At 42.3% G+C, this 23,972-nt stretch overlaps 1 protein-coding gene across 1 annotated transcript in view; it reads left to right on the plus strand.

Annotated features, from left to right (window-relative positions):
* The first annotated feature begins 313 nt into the window (after positions 1-313).
* Positions 314-23,972, plus strand: part of COLEC10 (collectin subfamily member 10) — a 36,860-nt gene continuing 13,201 nt past the window's right edge. Inside the window, exons 1-2 of the mRNA XM_037048438.1 lie at positions 314-579; positions 23,605-23,676. Coding sequence (XP_036904333.1) covers positions 432-579; positions 23,605-23,676 — 220 coding nt within the window. The 5' untranslated portion in view covers positions 314-431. The remainder of the gene's footprint in view (positions 580-23,604; positions 23,677-23,972) is intronic.

A 23,972-nucleotide genomic window follows, 5' to 3' on the forward strand; every position in this document is an offset into this window, starting at 1 on the left:
AAAACTCAAAGCCATGCATACCGCTTATGTAACATGGAGGCAATTCAAGAAATCGCTGGCTTCATCTCTCTGGAACCCCACCATTGAAATGCGCGGTAGGGTATTAAATTGTCGGCTCATTTACTGCACAGAAGGCATCTCTGTTGTCTCTTTTTGCTGGAATGCTTCCTCTGACCTGTGCACTTGTTTGTTAAGTTCAGAGATAATTTTCAATAAACTGTTGTCAATTGAAAATAAACAGTCTGGACCATGTACGGTCCATTTGGAATACTGGGAAAATAAACAAGCTGGGATGTGTCTTCTGGTCTTTGCAGGCCTTTTCGGAATGCGTGCTCCAGAGACTTGACTTTCTTCCCCAGAGCAGAAATTTCGACTTCAAGTACAGCTGTTCGTTTGGCACTTCTGGGCGACTCTTGTGAAGAACCACAGCAATGGGTGGCTTTGGAGTCTCCCTTCGAAGACAGGAGCTCACCCTCCTGGTGCTCTTCCTGCTGCAGATTCGAAGTCTGGGTCTGGACATGGAGAGTCACCCTCCCTCTGAAGTCTGTGCCACGCACACGATTTCTCCGGGACCCAAAGGTGAGGAAAGAAAAGGCCAATTGTCATCTCTCATCAGTGCGCTCCCTCTTGTCATCTCTCAGCCCCTTGCTAGCTCTCAATGCCTTTCCCTGTTCCCTTTCATAGTTCCTCCCACTTTGCTTCTGTTTTGGAAAATCGATGGCCTATGACTTAGTTTTACAGCTCCCTTGATGTGAACTAAGGGAATTTTAGGAGGGGCTGGAAGCCCAGGGAAGGGATGAGATGGAACTGATCCAGGGCAGGGGGAAATCTCTTCTTCCAGGCTGCTCTAGAGAGAGACACACGAACAAAACACGAGTCTTCAGGAATCCTTTCTTTCCACGGATGCTCAGCCCATGGCCCATGAGCTTCCTACAGCCCAGGATGGCTATGAATGCAGCCCAACACAGCATCACAAATTTACTTAAAACCTTATGAGATTTTTCTTGTTGTTGTTTCAGTGGCGTTTGTATATTAATGTGTGGCTCAAGATAACTCTCCTTCCAGGGTGGCCCAGAGATGCCAAAAGGTTGGACACTCCTGCAAGTTTAAAACATCTTGGGCTGTTTTTTTCCCCGACCCCTTTCCCATACCGAGTCCACTAAAGCTCCTAGACAAAGCTCAGTTTAGTCAATATCGAACCTTCTGTAGGTATCGTACACAGACGGGCTGCTGGGTTCCAATGCGGAGGAAAAGTTTTGTCAAGGACTGGAGGTAGTGTACAGGGGCGCATTTCTTTATTTGAAAGGGAAGTCTTTGTGCCGAGTGCCTTTAGCTGAAGGCTAATAGGACACTGCAAGAATTTTTCAAGTGGAGCCAAGGTCTGTCTAAATGTGCTTCAAGCAACCGTCTGGTTAAAAAATGCTGCTGTTTTCCTGGTTTGGGCTCTGACCCCTTTGTTCTGAAAGCGGTCATTGCAGTCCAGATTGGTGATTCCTCATTAGTTATTCACGCTTTGTCTCTCCGGGCTATGGGGTGGAAGAATTACAGCTGCTTAAAATTTCAAGTAGAGAAGGGGTCTTTCAAAAAAACCCCCAAAACCTAGAAATATATCACTTTATGCTTGTCAGTTATTTAAATGTTTATTGCTTAAAGTGCATTTTTTCTTAATCAGTGAATTAATTTCCTCATAAGATTGCAATTCAAGTTTTAACCTTTGATACCACAAAATAAATGCAGGCAGAACCATGAGACCTTAGGGCTTCCTAATAATTTCTTGGGTGAATAAATGAATAATATGAGGGCAAATGTTTAGAAAAGAAAGTTTTCATGAGAAATAAAGTGTTTACTTAAAACCGTTACTGGACTTTCCATAGAGTAGAGGAAGCTTTGTATTATTTCTAGGGTATTACAGAGAATGCTGAAAGTTAAAATTTTCCCCGTTCCCCGCAAATAGGAGAGTCCATTTGGAAATAGCACTGTTAAACAATTTTTCTTGTGGAGAAACTGTAATTTTCAAACTGGAAGAATAATGGACAACATGTTGTTAAAATAATGTCCAAAATGTAATGTCTAACAATTCTAATTCATTCCAATTCAGGGAACATATCTCAAATGCCTCCGAAATGCCAAGCGCTGTTGTAGGCACAAGATAAGGGTTGAATAATATACAGCGCCCAGCCGAAGTCAGGCCTGCTTGAGTGTGGTTGGTAGGGTAATAACATGGGTGTGATAATGGATAGTTTTAACGTGACCATTTCACCAACAATGTCATATGGTGTGCTTGAGTGTGATATTACTGTGTTACAGAAAGACATACTTATGATTTTATAATAAAAGATTTTTTAATGAAAAAGGGATGTTATTTGTGCCAGACCCTGTATATAAGTGGTGTGAGCAATGGAGAGAAAAGCGATTTAGGAAGGAAAACAAAGGGCATTTGATATGTGTTAGATGTCAGGAGGGTGTCCACCATGAGTCTCCCTGCCCTCATTTCTTTGCTTAACAGAAAACTCTTCCTTTCCCATTGGAAACCCTGTGAAGACTCCAAACAATGGAAACCTCTTTAACTCTCTTCCTGAGCCTGTGTAGACATCATGGGATGCTTACAAGACAGAAAGGTGACAGCCTGAAGGAGTGCTCCTTGGGAAGAAAGGCTGAGGACTTCTCAGGAACCCTGGGTTCCAGAACCGAGTCTGTTATGAATCCACTGTGATTGCTTCTTCTTCCCCCAGAGCCTGAGGACTTGGGATGCAGTGGATTCTAAGTTCCCTTCTCATTAGAGAGACGCCATGGTTCTGGAATCTACTGACTACCTGCTAACAACTCCCAAGCAGCTTGTGAGACAGGAAAGGTTTCCAGCTAAGGAAGATTCAGACCTAGAATTTTCGTCAACATTTCCATCTGGGGATTAGATGGCAAACTCGTGAGGGGGGAGGGTCCCCGTTGGCTCCTCCTTTTTCTCTGTACAAATGGCCTGGGTGCGACATAAACACAATCACCCTGCCTCCCCCCCCACCACCCCCGCCCCCGCCCTGCACTGTGCTAAACCTAAGGACAATGAAAAACAAGATACTGCGTGTGTCTTCTCACAAGATATAAGCTGCCATCAACCCTCCCAATTCCTTCATTAGCATGGCGACCGCTCCTGAACCAGTCAGATTTCTTCATTTAGCGTTACAAAATGAGACAAAGAAAAAGACAAAGCCTGATGGCCAAGCTAATGTTTTAAAAAGCTGTTGCTTCTGTTCAATATTTTTTCCCCTAAGATCATGCTGGTCTATACTTTTCTCCATGGCTGATTATCACAATATCATATGTACTAGCACTGTGCTCAGAAATTTCTAGGTACTCTATGAAATAGACAATACAAGGAGTTTCCCTTAGACTCACCTTGGAGACTGGGAACTAAATAAATTATTTAGAGTTACAGGTGCAAAACCAGTTATGCTAAGTCATCACATAATATGTTTTCTCATGCATGGACACCGTATTCCACTGCATTATTTCCCAAGCATGACTCAGTAGAAAGACATTAGATTCAATCTGTTTGATCCTCAGAATGTTATTACATCTATTTATGCCTCAGTAGGTTTGTATTTTTTTTTGCAAAATGGGACTTAATCACAGACCTGTTTTGAAAATAATGTAAGATAATCAGTATAAATTTTAGGCTGTGTAGACATCACAGTAGATACTGAAATTCTATTTATCTTTCTTTCCTCTCCCTATCTACATCTGTCTGTTGGGTAAAAATTTCAACAATAAGCATTATTCCAGTTATCAAAACTTCTCCGTATAAAGCTACCTTTATTTTTTCGTTGAGTTAAATTTATGATTTTATTCTGCTTACTAGAAAACATTGTTTCCCCCACCTTTAGGAAATTGTTTCTTTAAACAATTTATGTGAAATTCTGACCTCTAGTGGTTTTACTTAAAAACAACAATAAGAAGAAATTTTAACAAGATGTGTTAAAAAGAATTTTAAAACCAATAAGAAACATTGAGATTCTTAACAATTTCTAATGCCCTTTGAAATACACTATCTTGTTTAGTTTTCACGACTGCCCTATCTATTAGAATGCTTTAAACTTAAAGATAAGGAAACAGTGTTAATGAGGCCAGGTGGAGAGCCCAAGGTCTTTAAGTAGATACAGCACAGTCAGGCAACTTGAACTTTACCCCTAGCCTTCTGGCTCTGGGTCCAGTGTCATTCCATGACATCCACTGGTTGCTATTAGAACCAAGTTTCCAAACACTGCCCATCGACCCCTTTTTGATAAGAAATGGATAAGGCAGCATCTAAGAACATGGAGTTCATGTAACCCTCCAGCCCAACATTGTACTAGGTACCCAAACATACTCAAAGTGATGACATGCCTTAATTCCACAATTATATCAGTTTATTTGCAAACTCATGATATTTTACCCTATTGCTTATTTTGGCTTCTGCTAGCTTCTTCATTGAGGAGCTCTTTCTTTCAATGGCAACCGTGTGTCCTTCACAATCCAGCTTGCTTCTCCTTACTTCTTCCGGGTCATTTCAAATCTCTTTCCCACTTGCAGTTTTCTCTCAGCATTCTTGCTTTGTCTCTCATTTTTTGACCCAGGATCTTTGCCCTTGACATTCCCTCCATCTGCCCTAATCTTACCACGGGTCTCCCAAAGGATAGATCGTCTTCATTCATTCGGGTTTGAGCTAAAATGCCATTTGCATGATGAGGCCCTGCCTGGCTACTCCTTTCCTCTCTGTCATAGTTCCCAAAACTGTTGAGCATTTTCAGGGACTTACTACTCAGTGAAATCCCTTGTGTATTTATACATTTATAGTCACTCCTAGAATATAAGCTTCTGAAATATAGGGACACTGTCCATCTTGCTGAGTGTGTTTTCCTACCGCCTAGAAGACTTGCTGACACATAGCAGGTGTTTAATAAATATTTTTGGTTAAATGAGTGAACCTCAATTATCAAAGATCCCCCAACATTTTAGCTCGTGGCTCTGACCTATTCATATAGTTCCTTGAGCATGTTCTCCCTGTATGTCCTGCACACTCAAAGGAAGGGCTGCTCCTTTTATGCAAGTGTTTCCCAAAGGAGGATGGATCCTGGGGATGCACTGCCATGGTGCCATTTCTTCCGTGGTCAAGGAGCTTCCCCACCAGCGGCCACCACTTTTTGGCAAGCATAAGAGTCCCGGGCTTCCCTGATGTCCCAGTCCCAACCTAGCCCGACCACTGACTGGACACCACCTTACTCAGCAAGGCAGGCTTTCCATTCATGACCTCTGAGGCCACTGCAGCTCCTACAGGTCACTGTCATGGCTCCTGTGCCCATGTGGCCTGTGACAAACTCACGGGGCCAGGAGAGTCTCTCCTCCCTCGATAGGATTCTGCTAAAAGCCTCAGTCACAGCCGTGGGGCAGCCACACCGACACACTGAACAGTGGCCGTTCGCCTTCGTACTGTGTCAGCACTTTTCAGCCATTTTTAAATCTACCCACCTCATTAGACTCAGAAATAAAAGCATTGTAATAATCATTTGACAGATGAAGAAACTGAGGTTCAGAGCTGTTAAGTCACTAGTGTAAAGCAGTGAGAAGGCAGCACGTTGGAACTCCATCTTGTATTATAATAGCTGGGCGCCATGCCCCATCAGCCCACGAAACCCTCAAATCAACCAGAGCGGGCCCTAGGCAGGGTTGGTGGTCCCACAGTATTTTATGGGCTTGCTTAATGCTCTTCTTACTGGTCACGGTGGAGCTCATGCATAGGTAGACGAGGCGACACATGCAAGTGCCAGACTACAGGAGGTGCACGTGGTTTTGCGGTGAGGGAAGCCTTACAGGACTCCCTTCTGTCTTCTGAAACAATTCCCTTCTCAGCAAACCCCTTGGCCTCCAGAGAAGGAACTTGTCTCTGGCCATGCAGCATTTTACTGTTCACGGCTCTGGATCCCAGCAACGGACACAGTTTGAGGGGTTCCCAGGAGTCTTCTCACCCTCCAAACAGGGATTGTGGTGACTTCCCCAAACAGATGGCCACAGAGGCCCAGAAGTGTCTGCATCACTTTCACCCTCACATTGGGAGTCTCACTACCTGCAAATTAACACTCAGAAATAATCTGGGTTCACCCCAATTATTTTTACGTTTGTGAAAACTGAAGTCCAGAGACGTAAAATAACGTTTTCTGTCTGCATCACACAGCTGCTGACCGGAGGCTGGGCTGGAACTAGAGCTCACGTCCTGGATTCCCCAGCCAATCACTGTCCCCTTCCGCTGCATTATATCACTGTCCCCCTGTTTGATCATTCTAAGGATAACATGACCTTCCCTTCAGTTTTATAAATTAACATTCAAAAAGAAGTTCTGCGAGGTCGACGCATAAACATACTACAGAATTGTTTTAGCTCGGTCACCTTGATACAAATTAAGCTGCTAATTTCTTTTTGGTGCCTTTATCGGAGAGTTTAAGCAAGTCGGTATTCTCCCCAAACCCTTATGTTAATTGCAGTAATTAACAGGATTCTTTCGTTATGAGTTTTAATATGTATTTTGCGCATAAGGACAGACCAAAATTTTAAATGGCTCGTCTTATTTTAACTTTATATTTCAGTGTGTGGGTGTGCTGAACCATTTCTCTCTCTCTCTCTCTCTCTCTCTCTCTCTCTCTCCTTTTCCCTTTGGATCGATGCCAAAAACCATTTCAAGGTTTTGTCAGAAGGGGGAGAACAAGGCTCTGGTCGATGACCACAGTGTGGGCGAAGATGAGTCAGGAGGTGCTGGATGGTGATGGCCAGAAACAAAAACCAGTTCGTTTCATTTAGAAACGCCGTTTGTCTCTGCAACGCTCTTACGTAAAAATCCGGCTGGGCATCAGTCACTACTACGGACCGTACAAATAGATACATGCAAGTTGTAAAGACCACGGGTCTTGGAGACAAAGTGTATGGTTTTGAGTTGGAGCTCTGCCACTTCCTCCCTGTGTGATCTTAAGCTTGAACGTCCTCATTTATTAAATGACGACAATGATACTGCTCATCTGAAATGCTTATTTTGAAAATTAAAACACATTTACCATGTAGATTAGCCACCATTGTTTTTTTCATTAGCTTCCGTGGCCATTACTGGTCACCAGGAACTTCGTCTATCCCCCACCTCCCTAAAGAAGGGCTCACGGATTGTAAAGATGGCTCAGCAAATGGAAGTCTACCAGGGAGCTGTTCCTTGCTGCAATTTCCTATGCTCAGCCCCACTGCAAAGTCAACTTTTATTCCTCGAAAGCTCACGAACTTGAGAGCACCTGTTCTCTTCACTCATGTCACCTTCTTTTTGTAGTTCTACTTCTGAGCCTGGTGTTCCTCATCGGTAAAATGGGAACAATGACTTTAGCAACACCCCGAGGGATGTAATCAGGTTAAGTGAGTTAAGACACACAAAGCCAAGCCTCAGTTTTCTCATCAGTAACATGAGATGATGATAGAGTGTGACTACTTCCCAGGGTCAGGGTGAGGGAGGAAGGTGTTAAGCCACATAAAGCACCAAACACTGTCCTTAACACATTGTTAAGAACTCTGTCCATATTAGCAAACCATACATTGGCAAAACCCAAGGGAGAATGAGACTATTTTTCCTGGTTTGTTGTTGTTGTTGTTATTCTGTTTTCTTCCTTTAAGTATTTCCCTTTAGCTACTGCCTGTGCCCCAGGCAGACAGTGCTGTTGGCCTTGGGTCATTGACAATATGTGTAGGTGCTTCTTCCTCTTCTACTTTGCGTTTATGAAATTCTTCTCCTGGAAACTCTCTCAGTTCTGTTAGAAATGATGTTATTCAGGCTCCTTTCTTCTTTTCAGGGTATTCCAACCCATAACCAGTCTGTCTGTTTTTTCACACCATGTATTTGATTTGCAATACCCTCTAATTTCACAAAATTCTTTAAATTGTATTTTATAGCTTTCTTGGCTCTTTTATAAAAAAGTTGTAAATATGCACAGTAAAAATCTGACACTCGGAGACTCAAGTGAAGTAGCATCTAAATAGTTTCATTGTTTTTGAATTATTTATCATGATTGTTCTTGATCTGAAAACTCTGGAAGCATCATTTCAGGTCTCTTGTGGCCACTTGACAATACTTTTATCTGTTAAACAAATTATACAAATATGCATCTTTAGAATTTAAAAGCGTGTATCCATTATTTTGCTTTAGCTCCACTGACATACTGTAGGAATTATTGTCCCTGTTTAAAGAGAAAGAAAATACAGTGTGTCACTCTTGCATGTGATCTGACTACACATCTATGAGCAAGCATTCTGAGCATACATCCTCTCCCATCTCTACCTCCTAACCATGGAGGAATAACCCTAATCCAACTTGGCCAACGAGATAAACTAAAACATTGTCTTAGGCAAAATCAACCATGTCTTTAATAAGACAGGTTAGAGGTACTGATAAAACCAAATTCCTTGGAGTGGTGACTCTTACTGTTTTTTCCTGCACTTGGAGAACTTCTGGATTCTGAGGGTCATTTGTTTGATCTCACCCAGGGAGGAGTGTGTGTGCAAACCATGAATAGTACTGGAAGCAGTCAGAAATAGTTCACGTGGCATTGTTTTGCCTGGCCTGAGATGTCAAATATCCAGAAAAAATATTGATATTTAATATTATTGATATTAAATAATATCATCATCATTATTATAACATAATATTATCAATAATATTATAGATATTTAATATTATCAAAAATATTGATACTCATAGCCAAAAGTGGGCAAAGATGTCCCCTTTCTCTCATCGGACCACATGCTGAGGGACCAAATGACAGGCTAATCAAAAGAATGAGGCCCATATGTCCAGTGAAGTTGGGAAATGGTATGTGGTGGCAAGTGTGACAATGTGCTCCAGGCCAAAATGACAGCCCCCAAAGAGACTGAGAGACTTTGATATATCTTAGAGGAGGGTTTTTGGAATTGACGATATCAAAACAGGTTATCAGTGCCACCCTAGCGGTTGAAGGACAAGGCTGGACAGTGCCACCAAGGATCATGGGGCAAAGCCCATGCTAGGCCACAGACACAGGCCAGATACACGGGAATGAAGCTCGCACAGAGTGTTCGAAGGTGAGGGTGATGACCTGCTGTCCTAGACTGGAGCACACCTAAGGCAATGTGTTCTTTTTCAAAGTAAAATGGGCTCAACATTTTGCTTCACTTTATTTATGTATACATTTTTTTTTATGATCAGGAAAGCCATGTCATTGTTATTCTAATGTGGCCCAACCAGGCGCAACTTCCTCTTGCTCTCTCTTTCTGATTCCATAATATTTTAAGTCTGAACAGATGAGTATAGGCAAAACAAAAATTCCCAGCATTTGCTGCTGCCAAGGTATTCCTGTACCTGCCTATAGGCTTTACTAGTGGGAAATGAATCTTCCCCAAATGCCTCTTATCACTGCCTATTCTCCTGTAGCTTTTCATGCCTTACTTTTTGGAATCAGAAATAATGGGTGTGGTGGGAGATTAGGACACAGTATTCTACAATGTCAAAAGCCATCGTTAATGCAACACAGTTATTGACTCAGTCATCTGGTCATTGTAGACTGAATCTTAAAGCTGAGATTTAAATCCAATCTGAGTCCAATGGAAGAAGAACTGTTATCCCACCTCCTTCTAAGCAAATGTAATTGATCTTTTAATAAGAAGGTAGAGCACAGAATTAGATTCTGTATTCTAGCTCCAGTGGCTTTAATGTAAATAGAAACTCAATACGTTTTGTTAACCCAGTTTTCACTGAACCTTGGGTCTTCTTTTCTTCTTTTTCCTCTTCATCTCCTTCTTCTACTTTGTTTCTCCTCCTCCTCATTCTTCTTCTTCTTCCTCCTCTTGTCCTTCCCCTTCAAATTCTTTGTCTTCTTCTTTTCAATTTTCACACTACTTTGTAGTAGTTGTGAGATTGTATCGGATCTGACCAACCCAATGATAGTTTAAACCAAAGAAGCCAAAGAAAGTTTTTGAGTAGAAGAATGAAATAATTAGATTGTTTTTCTGGCAGATAATCTCTTGGCAGCATTGAGGACAGACTGACGAACATGAAAAGCTCCTGGTAGGACATGAATGAAAAACAGGAGATGAATGAGGGCTGTTAGATGGGGAGAAATGGGGGAGGATATCAGAAGGACATTTCAGAAGCAAACCTGGCGGGTCATAATGACTTCTAAATCTTGTGTGAGCTGCCCATAGACAGATGGAAAAGTCCATAGGCAGCTAGAAATAGGTACCACAAATATTTCTTAGTCATTTCTTCTCTACAAAAGCTGATCACACAACCTCTAGTCTTGACCCATAGTTTTTCTATTGTGTGACAGTCATCAGTCAGGATTCTTCTACTCCCACTGAGTTTGGGGATTTCCATGGATTGGAATATTAGTGTACATAATAATAATAGCATAATAGTGATAATAGCATAGTTATCGCTCATATTTAATAACAATACTCTTCTTTTTTTTAAATGGTTTTTCCCCACTTTGGACCAAAAGAAATTTTAGACAAAATATTGTACATCACGTATTTGGAGTGTTGTAAACATTTCATTGCCAAAAGCACAAATCTCTGGAAGCAAAAATAGGTATCAGCCAGGAGGTTGCAGATACACACAGCCAGGGGATGGGCTAGAAGAGGCGTGGCTTCCCATTGGCTTCTTCTTTTTATCCCTTTAATTTTGAGTGGCTAGAAATTTTAAGTAGCCTATTGGATGGCTCTGTCACAATGCAATGTTTCTCCAATATGTGCTGCGTGCCAGGCACCATTCAACCCTCTGTCTGCATGATCACACTTGCTCCTCTCCCCAGCACCCTGAGGGAGGTGTTTCACTATTCTGATCTCCTGATGAAGGACTCGAGGCCTAAAGAATTTGAATAGGTTACTAAAGCCTCACGGCCAGTGAGTGATGGAGCCAGGTCTTGAGCTCAGTTCTGCCATCCTGGATCCCATGCTCCTAACCACTGCATTGTATTGCAGAAGCACGCCACGTAGTCCTGGGTGGATGGATTTTTCCTTCTGCTTGCTTCTACTGACTTGGCTGTGAATGCATCTTGATAATGAATGATATGTAAAGGCAAAAGAAAGTCTGCCCAACAAAAGTTAGTGTTGTATTTTTCATTAAGCACAAAATGTTAGGGTTTTTTTCCTCTTCGCTGTTACACAGACATGCAGTGACTGCAAAAGACTTGCAGGTCTGGCGCCCTGGCTGGTGTAGCTCAGTGGATTGAGCATGGGCCTGTGAAGCAAAGGGTCACTGGTTCGATTCCCAGTCAGGGCACGTGCCTGGGTTGTAGGCCAGGTCCACAGTAGGGGATGCGTAAGGGGCAACCACACATTGATGTTTCTCTCCCTCTGTTTCTCCTTCCCGTCCCCTCTATCTAAAAATTTTTTTAAAAAGACTTGCAGGCCCGAAGTAATAATTCTTCCTAAATTAAATAAACCTGAAGACAAAGAGCAGGTACTTTGTAATTTAAGTAGAAAAGACTGTAGGATTCTCAAAATCTATAGGTTTTTTTGTTTTGTTTTGTTTTGTTTTGATAGGTTGTACAGGGACAAGTTGAAGGGCAAACGAAGTTCATGGGTCCCTAGAATTCAATGGATACAAATAAGGAATTGGTTGAATGACCTGGCTTGGGCCGTAGTAAGCACCTGACAAATACAGCTGTTAATCATTATTGTCAGTGGTATTACTGCTAGAAAAATTAATCACAATATATCTCCTAACAGATTGTATGTTCGTGCATTCGTTTAGCCCATTAAGATTGAAAAAGCATTTTCATTTTATCTCTTTGGTATGTTACCTTGTCATCTGAGGAGACGTATGTAAAAGCCTACTCTTTTCAGCCCCACATCCTCGGATATTTCCAAAGGCTCATCTTGTAGACACTGACGAAACACGCGGCAATATCCCCTTTGTAACACCCACGACGTCGATAAGGTCTTGTTGTGTGCTTCCTTCCTGCAAACTCTTAGGCTTAGAGCATGTCTCATGGGATACAGCGCTGTGGTCCTAGGACCCAACCGGGACTTAACAGCTAGTAGAAGCTCAATACATATTTGTTCAAGGAATGAATGAGTGGGGTTTTGAGGTTTTGAACAGCTCTTGAGAATAATGTGCAGAATATCTGCCCTTATCACAAAGAACTTATACTCTAACTAGTGGGCCTTAATACAAAAAAAATTACATATCAATGCATTTGTACATAATGTTTTAGAGCACCAATCAGGGAGCAGTAATAAAGACCCATATGGTGATTGGCCAAGAAAATAATTCCATCAATGAATTCAGAGAATTTAGACTTTAATTTCAGACAAGATTCATGGGTAGTATCTATAAAGGGAAAGAAAGCCATAGCTCCCTTATTTAATTTATTTAATTGCAGAAGTATCTCATGCTTGTTATAGCATAACATTTATAAATATGTACAAAACATATACAAAGACAAAGCTAAGGATCTCTCTTTTCACGGGACACCCTTCCTTTTCCAGACACACTTCTTCCATGTAACCATCATTAATAGCCTGTTACTAACGTTTGTTTCCATATTTATTCTGCTTATTTATTCTTTGTTCTAAATGGGATCAGATGCATGTCATTCTGCAAGAGACATTCTTTTACATCGTGTAACACGGAGCTCACTCTCCATCCAAAGATTTTTTTCTGTAACTCACTCATTAACTTCAGTGCTGCCTAATATTCCTCCTTGTATTTTTATCAGTCCCATGATGACAAACTTTAAGGTTGTTTATGGTTTTTGGGTTTTGCAACTACAAACAAATATTCTCATATATACACTTACTCTTGCAATTATTCCCATAAAATAGGTTCCCTACGGTAAAATAATGTGTGGATTCTCGCTTTAATCATTGACAGATTATTTTCCAGAAACATTGTACCATTTCCATTGCTAAAACAATTGTAACGGAGTGCTGAGCTAGAGATCCCCGCAAATCCCAAAGCCCCACAGCTATGGCTTGGGAGAGGAGAGAGGTGGAGTTGGGCCATTGAGAGCACTCTGCATATCCGAAGAAGTCGGCCAGTGTTTTACTAATGTTAAAAGCTGTGCCTGCTCTTGAGCCGGGGAGATGGGCATGAGTCTAACCCACGATACAATGTAGCCAGAGTGGCTTCCTGCACCTGCAAGAGCAGCTTGGAGGCGGCTTCTGCAGCGCAGGGTCAAGCTTGCCTGGACTAACAAGAGCAGCAGAGAGGGGCAGATGAAACCGGACTCCTAGCAGGTGTAACCCCATGTGAGAGGGGTCAGAAATGGGCTTACAGAGGAAGATCCACGATGAGATGTAAACCCAGGTACCGCAGCCATGCTGGGGCTTAACCGTGAAGGTTGGGGGTGGAGAGAATGTCTGTTTTGCCCACAGAGCTTAGAAAGAAGCAGAAAAGCGGGATGCAGCAGCTGTGCAGGGTTCTTGACCCTGTGGCTGGGAAGGAGATGCTTCTTGACCACGGACAGCTCTGCGGGTCTGGGTCATGCGGTTTGAAACAGTGTAGAAGGATTCCCCTGCCCACCATGAGGATGGGTTTGGGATTCAGAACAGCAGCCTAGCTGAGCTACAAACTTCTGTTTTCTTTTCCTGAGGTATAGTACCCCTGACTGGCCTGGTTTGGCAAGGGGAGGCAGGACCCTGTGTGTGTGTGTGTGTGTGTGTGTGTGTGTGTGTTTTAAAGGGACTTTGGGATTTAACGTGACAGTCCACCATTATTCTGAACCTATATAACTTTCGAATAAATAATTCCTTTCCTTCTCACCAAACTCTGGCATTGAGAGCCACAGTTCTTATCCGTGGCAGGCAAAAAGAACCACAGGGGGTTTGTCACACAGTGACCAAGTGCTTTCTGTAACTATGGCATATTTGGATACAATTAGTCTGTTAAAATCATTACTAAATCTGAGGGCAAACTATGTCTGACATGACATACGTACATACTTTTCTAGTAATGAGTCTGAGCATTTTCATCTCTCATTGTTTATATTGCATCTGTGTTTTCATTTATTGTCTTTCTGCAAAGTGACTTCCAAAAGCTCTTTTCACATTAAGAATATTGATCATTTTTATGTCTTAGTGTTTGATTTTTCCTTTGTCGATCATACATTTGTTTATACACTTTATGCAGGGCGGAACAAAAGTAGGTTTACAGTTATTCATATAAAAAAGAATACAATTAATAAATAATGGTATAAGAATGAACTCTGTGTTTCACATACTCACAACTGTAAACCTGCCTCTGCCGCGTATGTCTATGTAGCATCTTTTGTCACGTAAACAACTTCAACTCTCATATGGTCATATGTGTCTACCTTTTCTTTTATGATTTCTGGTTTTTTCTCTGAGGAGATCAGCTTTTCAGTGGAGGGACAAATAGAAAGACTTTTTAATGAACACTGAATAAACACATTAGATGAGAATAGAAGGTTATGCAGGTCACTGTCGAAAATCACGCCAGACAATCCCACTGAGGGTCTAAATGCTAGAGTAATTAGTTTGGACTTGGCCTGTGGACACAGAGGAACTGCTGAGATGTTTTGAATAGGAAGGTTTATAATGAAAATGTGGTTTTATAAAGCTTTATTTGCAAGATGGTTTGGAAAAGCAAAATTCGACCCAAGGAAACCAATATTTCAGCAACTGTTTATCGAATGGACACTATTCTTGGCACTTGGAGTGACCAGTGGACAAAACGCCATTGAGACCACGTAGGGATCGCCTGCAAGAAACAGAGGTTAAAGTATGGAGACTATAAAGGTAAAATAAAGGCGGCAGGGACAGGAGGAAAAAGGGAGAATCAGGCGGGGAGCGAGGAAGGAGGAAGAGTCAAAGGCGATTTGGGAATTGAGCCTGAGAGATGCGAGAGCGCGGCAGTCCTTTCCTTTCGGTCGATGTGAGCAAATTAGAAGAGGAAGCGAGAAGTATGGGGTGGAGGGAGCAGTAGCAACAGAGGCTTGTGTGTTTGCCTGCGCTGTCTTGCTAGATTCTAAGCCATCACCACAGACATCCCGGCAGACTGAAGTCAATCCATTAATCAGCCATTATTGAGAATGACATTTCAATCCATTGCTAATTTATTTGACTATTGTCATTAAGCTCGCATTTCTCCATCTTGTCTTTAAGGATATTATTCCTTTTATTTGGAAACCCTTTACTGAGGAAGTTCCTAGTGCATCTCAGAGCCCATGCCAAGTGCTGGGCACACAGAAAAGATATGTGTCATCTCTGATCTGCCCCATCAACTAGGACACAACCTGGTGGATGCTGTGAAGTGAGAGAGGAGCTCCCTTCAGAGGATAAGATTAGTCCTGACTCTTGAAGGGCCAGATGGGGGCAGGGAAGTCGGTGCTGAGAAGATTCTTGGGTAGAGGAGACACTCAGGGGTTGAACCTACAGGGGGTATGGAAATGAACAGAAGATAAAAAAGCCACAGGAACTTTTATTGATGAGGGTGTTTTAGTACCAGCCTGCCCATAGAGAATGACAAATTGGTATTTGAGCTTATTTTCTTCTTCACTTACCTTAAGGTACAAGTTCATTCTCATGGAGCTTAGTACCCCCAGAGACCCCCATTTACTTCTTCCTGAGAAAGAATTGGGGAGAGTTTTAGGTGTGGATGGGTAGAATGAAGTGTTTCCTTCTTCATGCTCCCCTGATACCTTCGCTTCCAGCATTTGCCACAATAATTAGAGGCTCAAACGCCCATCCTCTCGTGAGATTTTGATCTCCGGGTAGCAAGACCCATATTCTCCTGCTCAGTGTCTAGCAGTTATATTAGCAAGGAAACTTGTCTTTGCAAAGAAAAGAAAGAAAACACTAGCCAAACTTAAACTGGTTATCAAACAAACCAACGAACCAAGGAGAGAAGGAGAACGACTGACTCACGACATAATAGCAGGGGATTCGAGCAGAGCTCCCTGGAGGTTCGAGTGACGTGCTGAGGACTCAGTCTTCATACCCTGGTTCTGCTTTTTCCTGTAAAGACTTCACGTTGACAAAGGTTCATTCGCCCTTTGTAGTGACTGAGATATCTCAATGACAGTCTATCCTTCCTGCCCCCCATTCAGAGAGAGCAAGTCTCCGTTTGTAAAAGTTATGACTACGTGAGTTACTGAGGGGGCTCACCTACAAGTTGAGACTTTTTGACTCGTATTGGCTCTTATTGAACCGATTACTGCGGCCAAGGTTCAAACTACACGGATTGAGAATAAGCAAGTATGGTTTCTTATGGGAGGTTGTGGCACTGTTTCCCCTGGAAAATTGCGGTGCTGGTACCAGAAGCACAGGTAGAGGATACCAGATAGACACAAGCCGTAGGTGTGCACTGTACACTCAAAACTTAGTGGATCAGTAAGGGAATACCACCCCATGAACGTCACCATCCATATCACTTCGTTGCCAGGTAACTCCATGAGAAAAGTATGACTATCTCAATTTTCCAGGATAGGACACAGAAGCACAGAGGGAAATTATTCAGTATACAGTAAAAGAGCTGTAACTGTACATTAGTCTGCTAGGATTGTCACAACAAAATACTACAAACTGGGTGGCTGGAACAACAAAGATTTTTTGTCTTATGGTTCTGGAGTCTGGAAGTCCAAGGTCAAGGAGTTGGCAGATTTGGTCTCTCTTAGCTAAGACCTCTCTCTTGGCTTGTAGATAGTTGCCTTCACACTGTGTCCTCGCATGGCTTTTTCAGGGGTGTGTACACACATCACTTGTGTCTCTTTGTGCGCCCAAGTTTGCTCTTCTCATAGGGGCGCCAGTCAGATCGAACTAGGACAACCCCAGCAGCCCACAGTTTAACCTGATCACCTCTTGAAAGGCCTTATCTTTAAGGAGAGTCAGTCCCATTCTGAAGTACTGGGGGTTAGGGCTTCGACATATGGATCTAGGGGGAGAAGACATGATTCAGCCAATAATAAACTATTAAACTGTTCTGTCCATTGCACCAAGCTTCTGGAGGGAGAGTGAATGGGTGTCCTGTCACTCACACAGGACAATGAGTTGAATAGGCCTGGGGTTCTGAAGGCTGAGGGCCCTTGGCAAATCGTACCCTGATTAAGAGCTGCTATCTTCTGTGTCAGTTTATTCCTGAGACAGCCTTCCTCCTCAAAGCCATGCAGTGCCCTATGGACTAAGATGAACTTGTGTGTGTGTTTGTAACCATATCTCTACTGCATGAACGGAATAAACAACATTCAGAATAAATAACATTTTGTGAATGTGTAGATACTTTTTCTGTTCACAAGAAGCGTCTTGTTTACTGTCCTTAAACTAGTTTGGCCAAGGTCTGGATCTCCCCTGCCCACAGAGAAGCTGCCTCAGGACAATGAAGAAGGCACACTAGATCATTCTCCGTGCTTCCTTGCTTTTCATTCTTTTATTGAAAGAACAATGAAGAAAACTGCCCCCTCAGTTCTTAAATGAGGAAAGAGGGCTGTGATAAGGTGTCACCCTGGGTGTGTAATCTATCTACAGTGTACACCCACTGCTCCCTCCGGGGGCCAGTGACCCACACTCACAGAGGCCTGGTTCTACATCCCAGATCACCTCCTGTTGGCTGCCGTTGACCAAGTGGTCAGTGCCTCTTCTCAGTGTAGGGCCATTCCGACAGTGAGGAACCCCACCTTCAGGCAGTGGGCCGGAGGAGTAAGGTCGCACTAGCCTTTACTCAGCAATGTGTTCGGCAGTAAATAAAGGAAGTGAGAAACCTCTGTATTGATGTCTTCTACTACCTGTAATTTTCATCACAAGGCTATTAAAATAAAATCAAAGTGTCATGGGTCTCAGCATGAGGAAATGACTCTCAGTTTGGGAGATTTCAGAATAGATAAATAGTCTACTTATTCCTGGTTACAGATAAAACAGAGACTTAAGAGGTTAAATATCACACCTAAATTCACGAAGTTAGAAAGCAATATAATTAGGACTTGAATTCAGGCTATTAAAAGTGGAGCCCAAAGTCTTCATCAATATGTCATCCCAGATGACCAGCTGCTACTGTCTCCTGTGAATGACCAATGGAAATTTGTCTTCTTCCACCAACTCTGGTCTTGGCAGATTCTCGATGCATGAGTAGTCCTTTCAGAAGCGATAATGGGATTATTTGTCGTTATTTGGTTTCAGAGTACCGAGGTTCACTCCTCTGAATGTCTGCTTCTCTTTCTTAGCACTCAGCTCTTTTTATTAGATATATAGCACGGCAGTAGGGGCCTGAGATAAAACAGATCACAGAACTCCATGAAGGTGCCTTCAACAAGCCCTGTAGTCCATTAAAAAGTAAGATTGATAAAACAATCTTCTGTTGACACTGAGAGTGTTCCTACCCTTTAGAGACTGAAATATTTAAGGAAGGTTTGTCATGGTGTCTGTAATTTACTGTTTAAAAAAATTAGTAAAATAAATCTATGAAGCAAGGACAATAGGCTAGTTGTTAGATCTTAGTGGTGTTTGTGTATTTATCTCTATGTATTGTTCATTATGTAAAGTGTTTACAGTAAGTATTATAGTAAATATTGAAAACACAAAGTCAAGTAAAAAAGTAAGCAATGAATATAGGATAAAGAATGAAGCACTGAATACAAGGGACGTTTAAAAAAAGATGTCATTTCCGGTGATATGATGATGATAATTCTATTAAAACAGAAACAGATGAGATTACCACGTGCCTGGCACCATGCTGACAGCCCCTTGTCCCTTTTAGTCCCCACCAACCCTACGAAATAGGATGATTGTCGCCATTTTGTGAATAAACAGAGACTCGGAGAAATGAAATGATTTGCTCCAGCGCTGTCTTCACCAATCGCACTTCTGTGGCCCTAGGGAGAGCTGTGAGTGACCAAACCAAAGGAACCCAGATGAGTGGGGAGGCAGGGGAGGGCGCGGAGGGACAGATCAACCTGACGAATGGAGAGAAGGCAACAGTGGTAGGTTCCAGGGAGGCCCGAGTAGTCTAGGGAAGTGATGAGGTTGTGACCAGGGCAGGAAAGGACTAGGGAGCGGCCCACTTTAAGGCTGCACTAGTGTATCTGGTACACACGAGGGGTCAGAGGAGAGATTGATGACTCTTGAAATTTCCAACAATGAGGATGCAATTGGCATTTATGGATAAGGATGTAAGTAGGGATGGGAAGGATATATTTTAAGCAGGAGTCTGGCCTCATTAACAAAGGACACCCTACTACATACCTCACTCAATTCTAAGGCTAATTAGAATGATTGCTAACAACTTCCTTCGGTCCATAAGATTATTCTGACAGTGGGAACGGAATAGCTCCCAGTGCATTTTCTTTAGCATTTCCAAAACTAGTTCACTAATTTTTAATAATTACTATCTTTGAGCAAGGGTACTGACCTTGGTTCACCCGTTAGATTTCAAACTAGAATTTAACATTAAGACTTTGTGCTTGTTGAGGGGAAAAAATATTCCAACCAAGAAAAATTGGTCAACTGTGTTCTCTGCTGGAATTCTGCTGGAGAGATTATCGCAGCAAGCTGGTGGCCCAAAGGGGCTGAAACCAACCATTTCTGTAAAATTGAAATTAGTTCATTTGAGCTGATCGATTTTTATTTGATTTGAAAAGGTAAGTAGCGATTTTTAAAAGAAAAAAAGGAAGTTGAAATTGCTCTACTAATCCAATGAAATGTTGCCAAGAGGATAAAAGCAGAAAGCTGTGAGCCATGTGGGGGATCTTTTCCAAAGCTTGCCATTGTACCTCTCTTCTGGTCTCATTAAAGCAAGTCCCAAAGATCAAATGAACCGGGACCCAAGCTGAAGGCAAGGGCACAAGTTGTCTTCAGCTCTGCCCACAATCCACTCACCACCAGGCTGGCATGCAGGCACCAAGGTCAGAAGAATGATAATGCTATTTTTACCTCCCAGGTCTCCATCAGGAGCCACCAGGGAGCAGCAGATGACCAGGTCACTCACCTGTTGGCCTCCAGTTACAGACGTGCTTGAAAATGAAAGGGAAAGCTCACAGGAAGGGGGAGAAGGACCAGAAATGATAATGGCACCTGTAATTCGCATTCCTGTGGTTTTCCGATTCACAAGGGCTTCACATACACGCCTGCCTTTGATCTTGCCTTTTGCAGAGCAGCTTGGTCCCAAGTGTACAGAATAGCAATCCCAAGCCCAGCAATATTTAGACAGGAATGTATTCCTAGTCATAGCGCTTGTTTAGAACATGGGCTTTGATAACAAATGCCCCAGTCTGAATCCTGCCTTGTTACTTATGAGCTATGTACCCCTGGGAAGTCGCCTCACAACCTCTCTTTGACCCCATTTTCTCATCTGTAAAATGGAGGTGAGAACAGTATCCATTGCAGAGGTGGTTGTTAGGATGCATGTCAACGACCGCGAACCCTCTGGCGTACAGTATACAATAAACGCTATCCTTATATTTGTGGCTCACAAAACGCGTTCAGTTCAGCCGTACTTATTTAGCACCAGAGCCAGATACTGTGCTCAATCCTGGGGACGCCAGAATAAGTCACTCACGACCCAAGCTACCGCACAGGACACAGGGGTAGCACAGATATATGGACACCCTCCGCGTACAGTGATGTCTTATTTTGTTATTTTTTATTGTTGTTCTACTAGTTGTCCCCTCTTAGCCTTCCTTGCCCTGCCTACCCCCACCCCGCCACTCCCACAGTCAATCCCCACCCTGTTGTCCATGGGTCATCTGTGCTTGTTTTTTAACTAGACCCTTTTCCTTCTTCCCTCCCTTATCACCCTCCCCCCTCCCCTCTGGTCCCTGTCAGTCTGTTCTTTGTTTCCATGCCTCTGGTTCTATGAAGGGAGGAAAAGAGAGACAGAATTTAGCCTGGCCTGTGAGTGTCGGAAGGGGCTTCCAAAGGACCGTACTATTTTGACTTTACTTTTACTAAAACTCTCTGGAAAAAAAGGTGTTATTTTTGTCCAGTCTACCAGTGAGTAGAACAAGCCTCAAAGAAGGTCAAGGATTTCCCAAGTTCCTTTAGCTGCTGAGTGGTAAAGCTAGGTCTCAATTATACTGGACTACCTCAAGGGTATATTCTCTGTGAATTAAGTCATTGAAATAATAGCTGTTGTTTTCTTCCCCCCACTATCTCTCTTATTTAAAAAGAAACTATCATTCTTTCTGCACCTCCCCTTTTCTCTCTGAAAAATTTCACACAGTGCCAAGTTCTCTAACATCCGTAATCTGCTAAGAGTCACGGAAGCTTAGACTTGTATGTGTGTGGAGGGTGGCAACCATTTACTCGTAGAGATCTGGAGGGGCAGAGACATACATGCGGTTGAATCTCAGTTCTACTACTCATAAGTTCTGTGCCAGTAGGCAAATGACTTACCCTCGTTGAGTCTCGGTTTTTCCATTCATAAAATGGAGCAATCATAATTTTCATCTCCTCAAACTGCCATGGTGTTTACATTAGCACAGTGCATGGCGCACATAATAATTGCTCGATAAACGTGTACTATTAACTTTAGAGAAATGCCACTTAGTGCACCCACTTCACCCCTCTGTTCTGATCACNTCACGGAAGCTTAGACTTGCATGTGTGTGGAGGGTGGCAACCATTTACTCGTAGAGATCTGGAGGGGCAGAGACATACATGCGGTTGAATCTTAGTTCTACTACTCATAAGTTCTGTGCCAGTAGGCAAATGACTTGCCCTCGTTGAGTCTCGGTTTTTCCATTCATAAAATGGAGCAATCATAATTTTCATCTCCTCAAACTGCCATGGTGTTTACATTAGCACAGTGCATGGCGCACATAATAATTGCTCGATAAACGTGTACTATTAACTTTAGAGAAATGCCACTTAGTGCACCCACTTCACCCCTCTGTTCTGATCACATGACTCACCTGCTCGTTGTATTTTAAAAGCCTATCCTGTATTTTGAAAGCCTATCCCAGGGGGTTCTAGAGCTTCATGTGTGAAAAGTTCCAAGGCTTGACCCATCTCACTACCTGGGAATCCAACTTTTCCGTACTTTGCTTATGCTCTCATTTATATCACCAACATTCTGTTCTTGGGATGAAGAAAAAAACAGAGGAAGGTTTGGTCATGCTTTTTCTGCATAAATAAATGAGCATCTCAACTTTCTCTCAAAGCGTCTAACCCCTGAATTCAGTTTCTGTCTTTAGAAATCTTCCATTTACTCCCTTCCATGGTGATGGACAGGACTCCTCATGTCCTGAGATTGGCGTGGTGATGATGCGGGCAGCTGCTCATAATACGGTGCGCGTTGCGCTCTTTATTTTCAAAGCACATTCACAGGCTTACCTTGTTGACCCTAAAACAACCGAGTGAGGTCACAGATGAGGAAACTTAAGTAAAAAGGAGGGAATAAAAATAGTCACCATGGCTAAGCACTGATTAGGCCCCAGGCCTTTCGTGTATATTATTTTACTTAAACTTTTCGAGAGCCCTTTCTAATAGATGTTGGCAGTCCATGAAACCCAGAAAGGGAAGTCAGGTCTTCAACTTTCTCCAAATAGTAAACAGTGAAGCAGAGTCTCAAGTAGTCAGTTCAATCATGAGTTTTAAAGATCTGCTCAACCCATCGGTGACCGCCATGACATTAAAATTCAGAACTCCTGACTCACTGTTCAGGGCACTTTCTGTAAACGACACTCATTCAGTTGTTCTCGACTGGGTGAGATGCAGGAGCGGGACCCACCCGTGACCAGGCAGCCGCTGCTCACACAGACCCCCATGCATCTGCCCCCTTCCCAGCTGGTCTTCTGTTTGCAGCTTCCTGGTTCATGCCTATAACTTTGGGGTTTCCAGGCATTCGGTCAGAGAGTGATAAATGTACCTGCCTATATTTCTATAACTTATGATGGCATCATTTATATTATTTTATATATTTATATTATTTTTATTAAATAATATACTACGATAATACATAATATATAATGTTCTAGTATATATTACTAGAACAGTAATAGTGACATTATAGTTACCTATAATATAATTGTGTTATAAATTATTTATTTATATTTTTTCAATACAATATTTATATTAAAATAATATAATGTGTGTAATATCATATTATATACACATTTATATAATTTATATAGAAATCTATTTATATTATATATTACATATGTTATATAGGACAAAACATACATAACATAAATATATGTATAAAATATAAAAACGTATCTTTATATATAAGACACACCTCTATATATTACATGTATTTAACATTTAAACACGTAAATGCTTCCCACTTTTGCCAGATTCTTCAGCAAGAACACAGATTTGTCAGTTCAAACAAACTCATCTGAGATTTACCAGCAGTATATTTCTTTAAATGTAAAGTCGGACGTGGAGAAAAGTGAAAAAGAAAAGGTACTAAGAGTGCCTTCTCTTCCCCTGGGTGTCCAATCCAGGTGGAGATACATATATTATATACATTACACATTATATATGTAACACATATATGAGACTCACATGGTGGAGGTAGCCGAGCTAAGAGGTGAATTCCAACCATGTTTGCCCCATTATGGGGAGCACGTGCTTCTGTTACTGCTTGGGCCGCTTCACTCACTCATTTTCCTTTTCACAAAGGAGATGACGGTGAAAAAGGAGATCCAGGAGAGGAGGGAAAGCTTGGAAAAGTGGGACGCATGGGGCCCAAAGGTACGTAAAACAGTCTGAACTTGACACTGTAATGTTACAATCACTCTTCTCTCTCTCCTAGACTTGCCCTAGGAATGAGCAGCTTCCGTAACAACCTCTGCTCCAAAGATGCACAAAATGTATTTCAGATATCAACTCTCTTGCCACCAGAGAGTTCCATGAGATCGACCGCCTGTCAGCAAGGCACAGACACATTCTCAAACAGCATCCTTCAAATCGCCTGGAGTGGGGCTCTCTGGGAGCTCCAAGGAATAGAAGTCTCTGAGGATACCTAGGAACTATGAAGTCTGGAGACA

This window comes from Sturnira hondurensis, unplaced genomic scaffold (genome assembly GCF_014824575.4).
Source record: "Sturnira hondurensis isolate 20B ecotype Veracruz unplaced genomic scaffold, ASM1482457v3 Scaffold0006413, whole genome shotgun sequence".
In the NCBI taxonomy this organism is placed as follows: Eukaryota; Metazoa; Chordata; class Mammalia; order Chiroptera; family Phyllostomidae; genus Sturnira; species Sturnira hondurensis.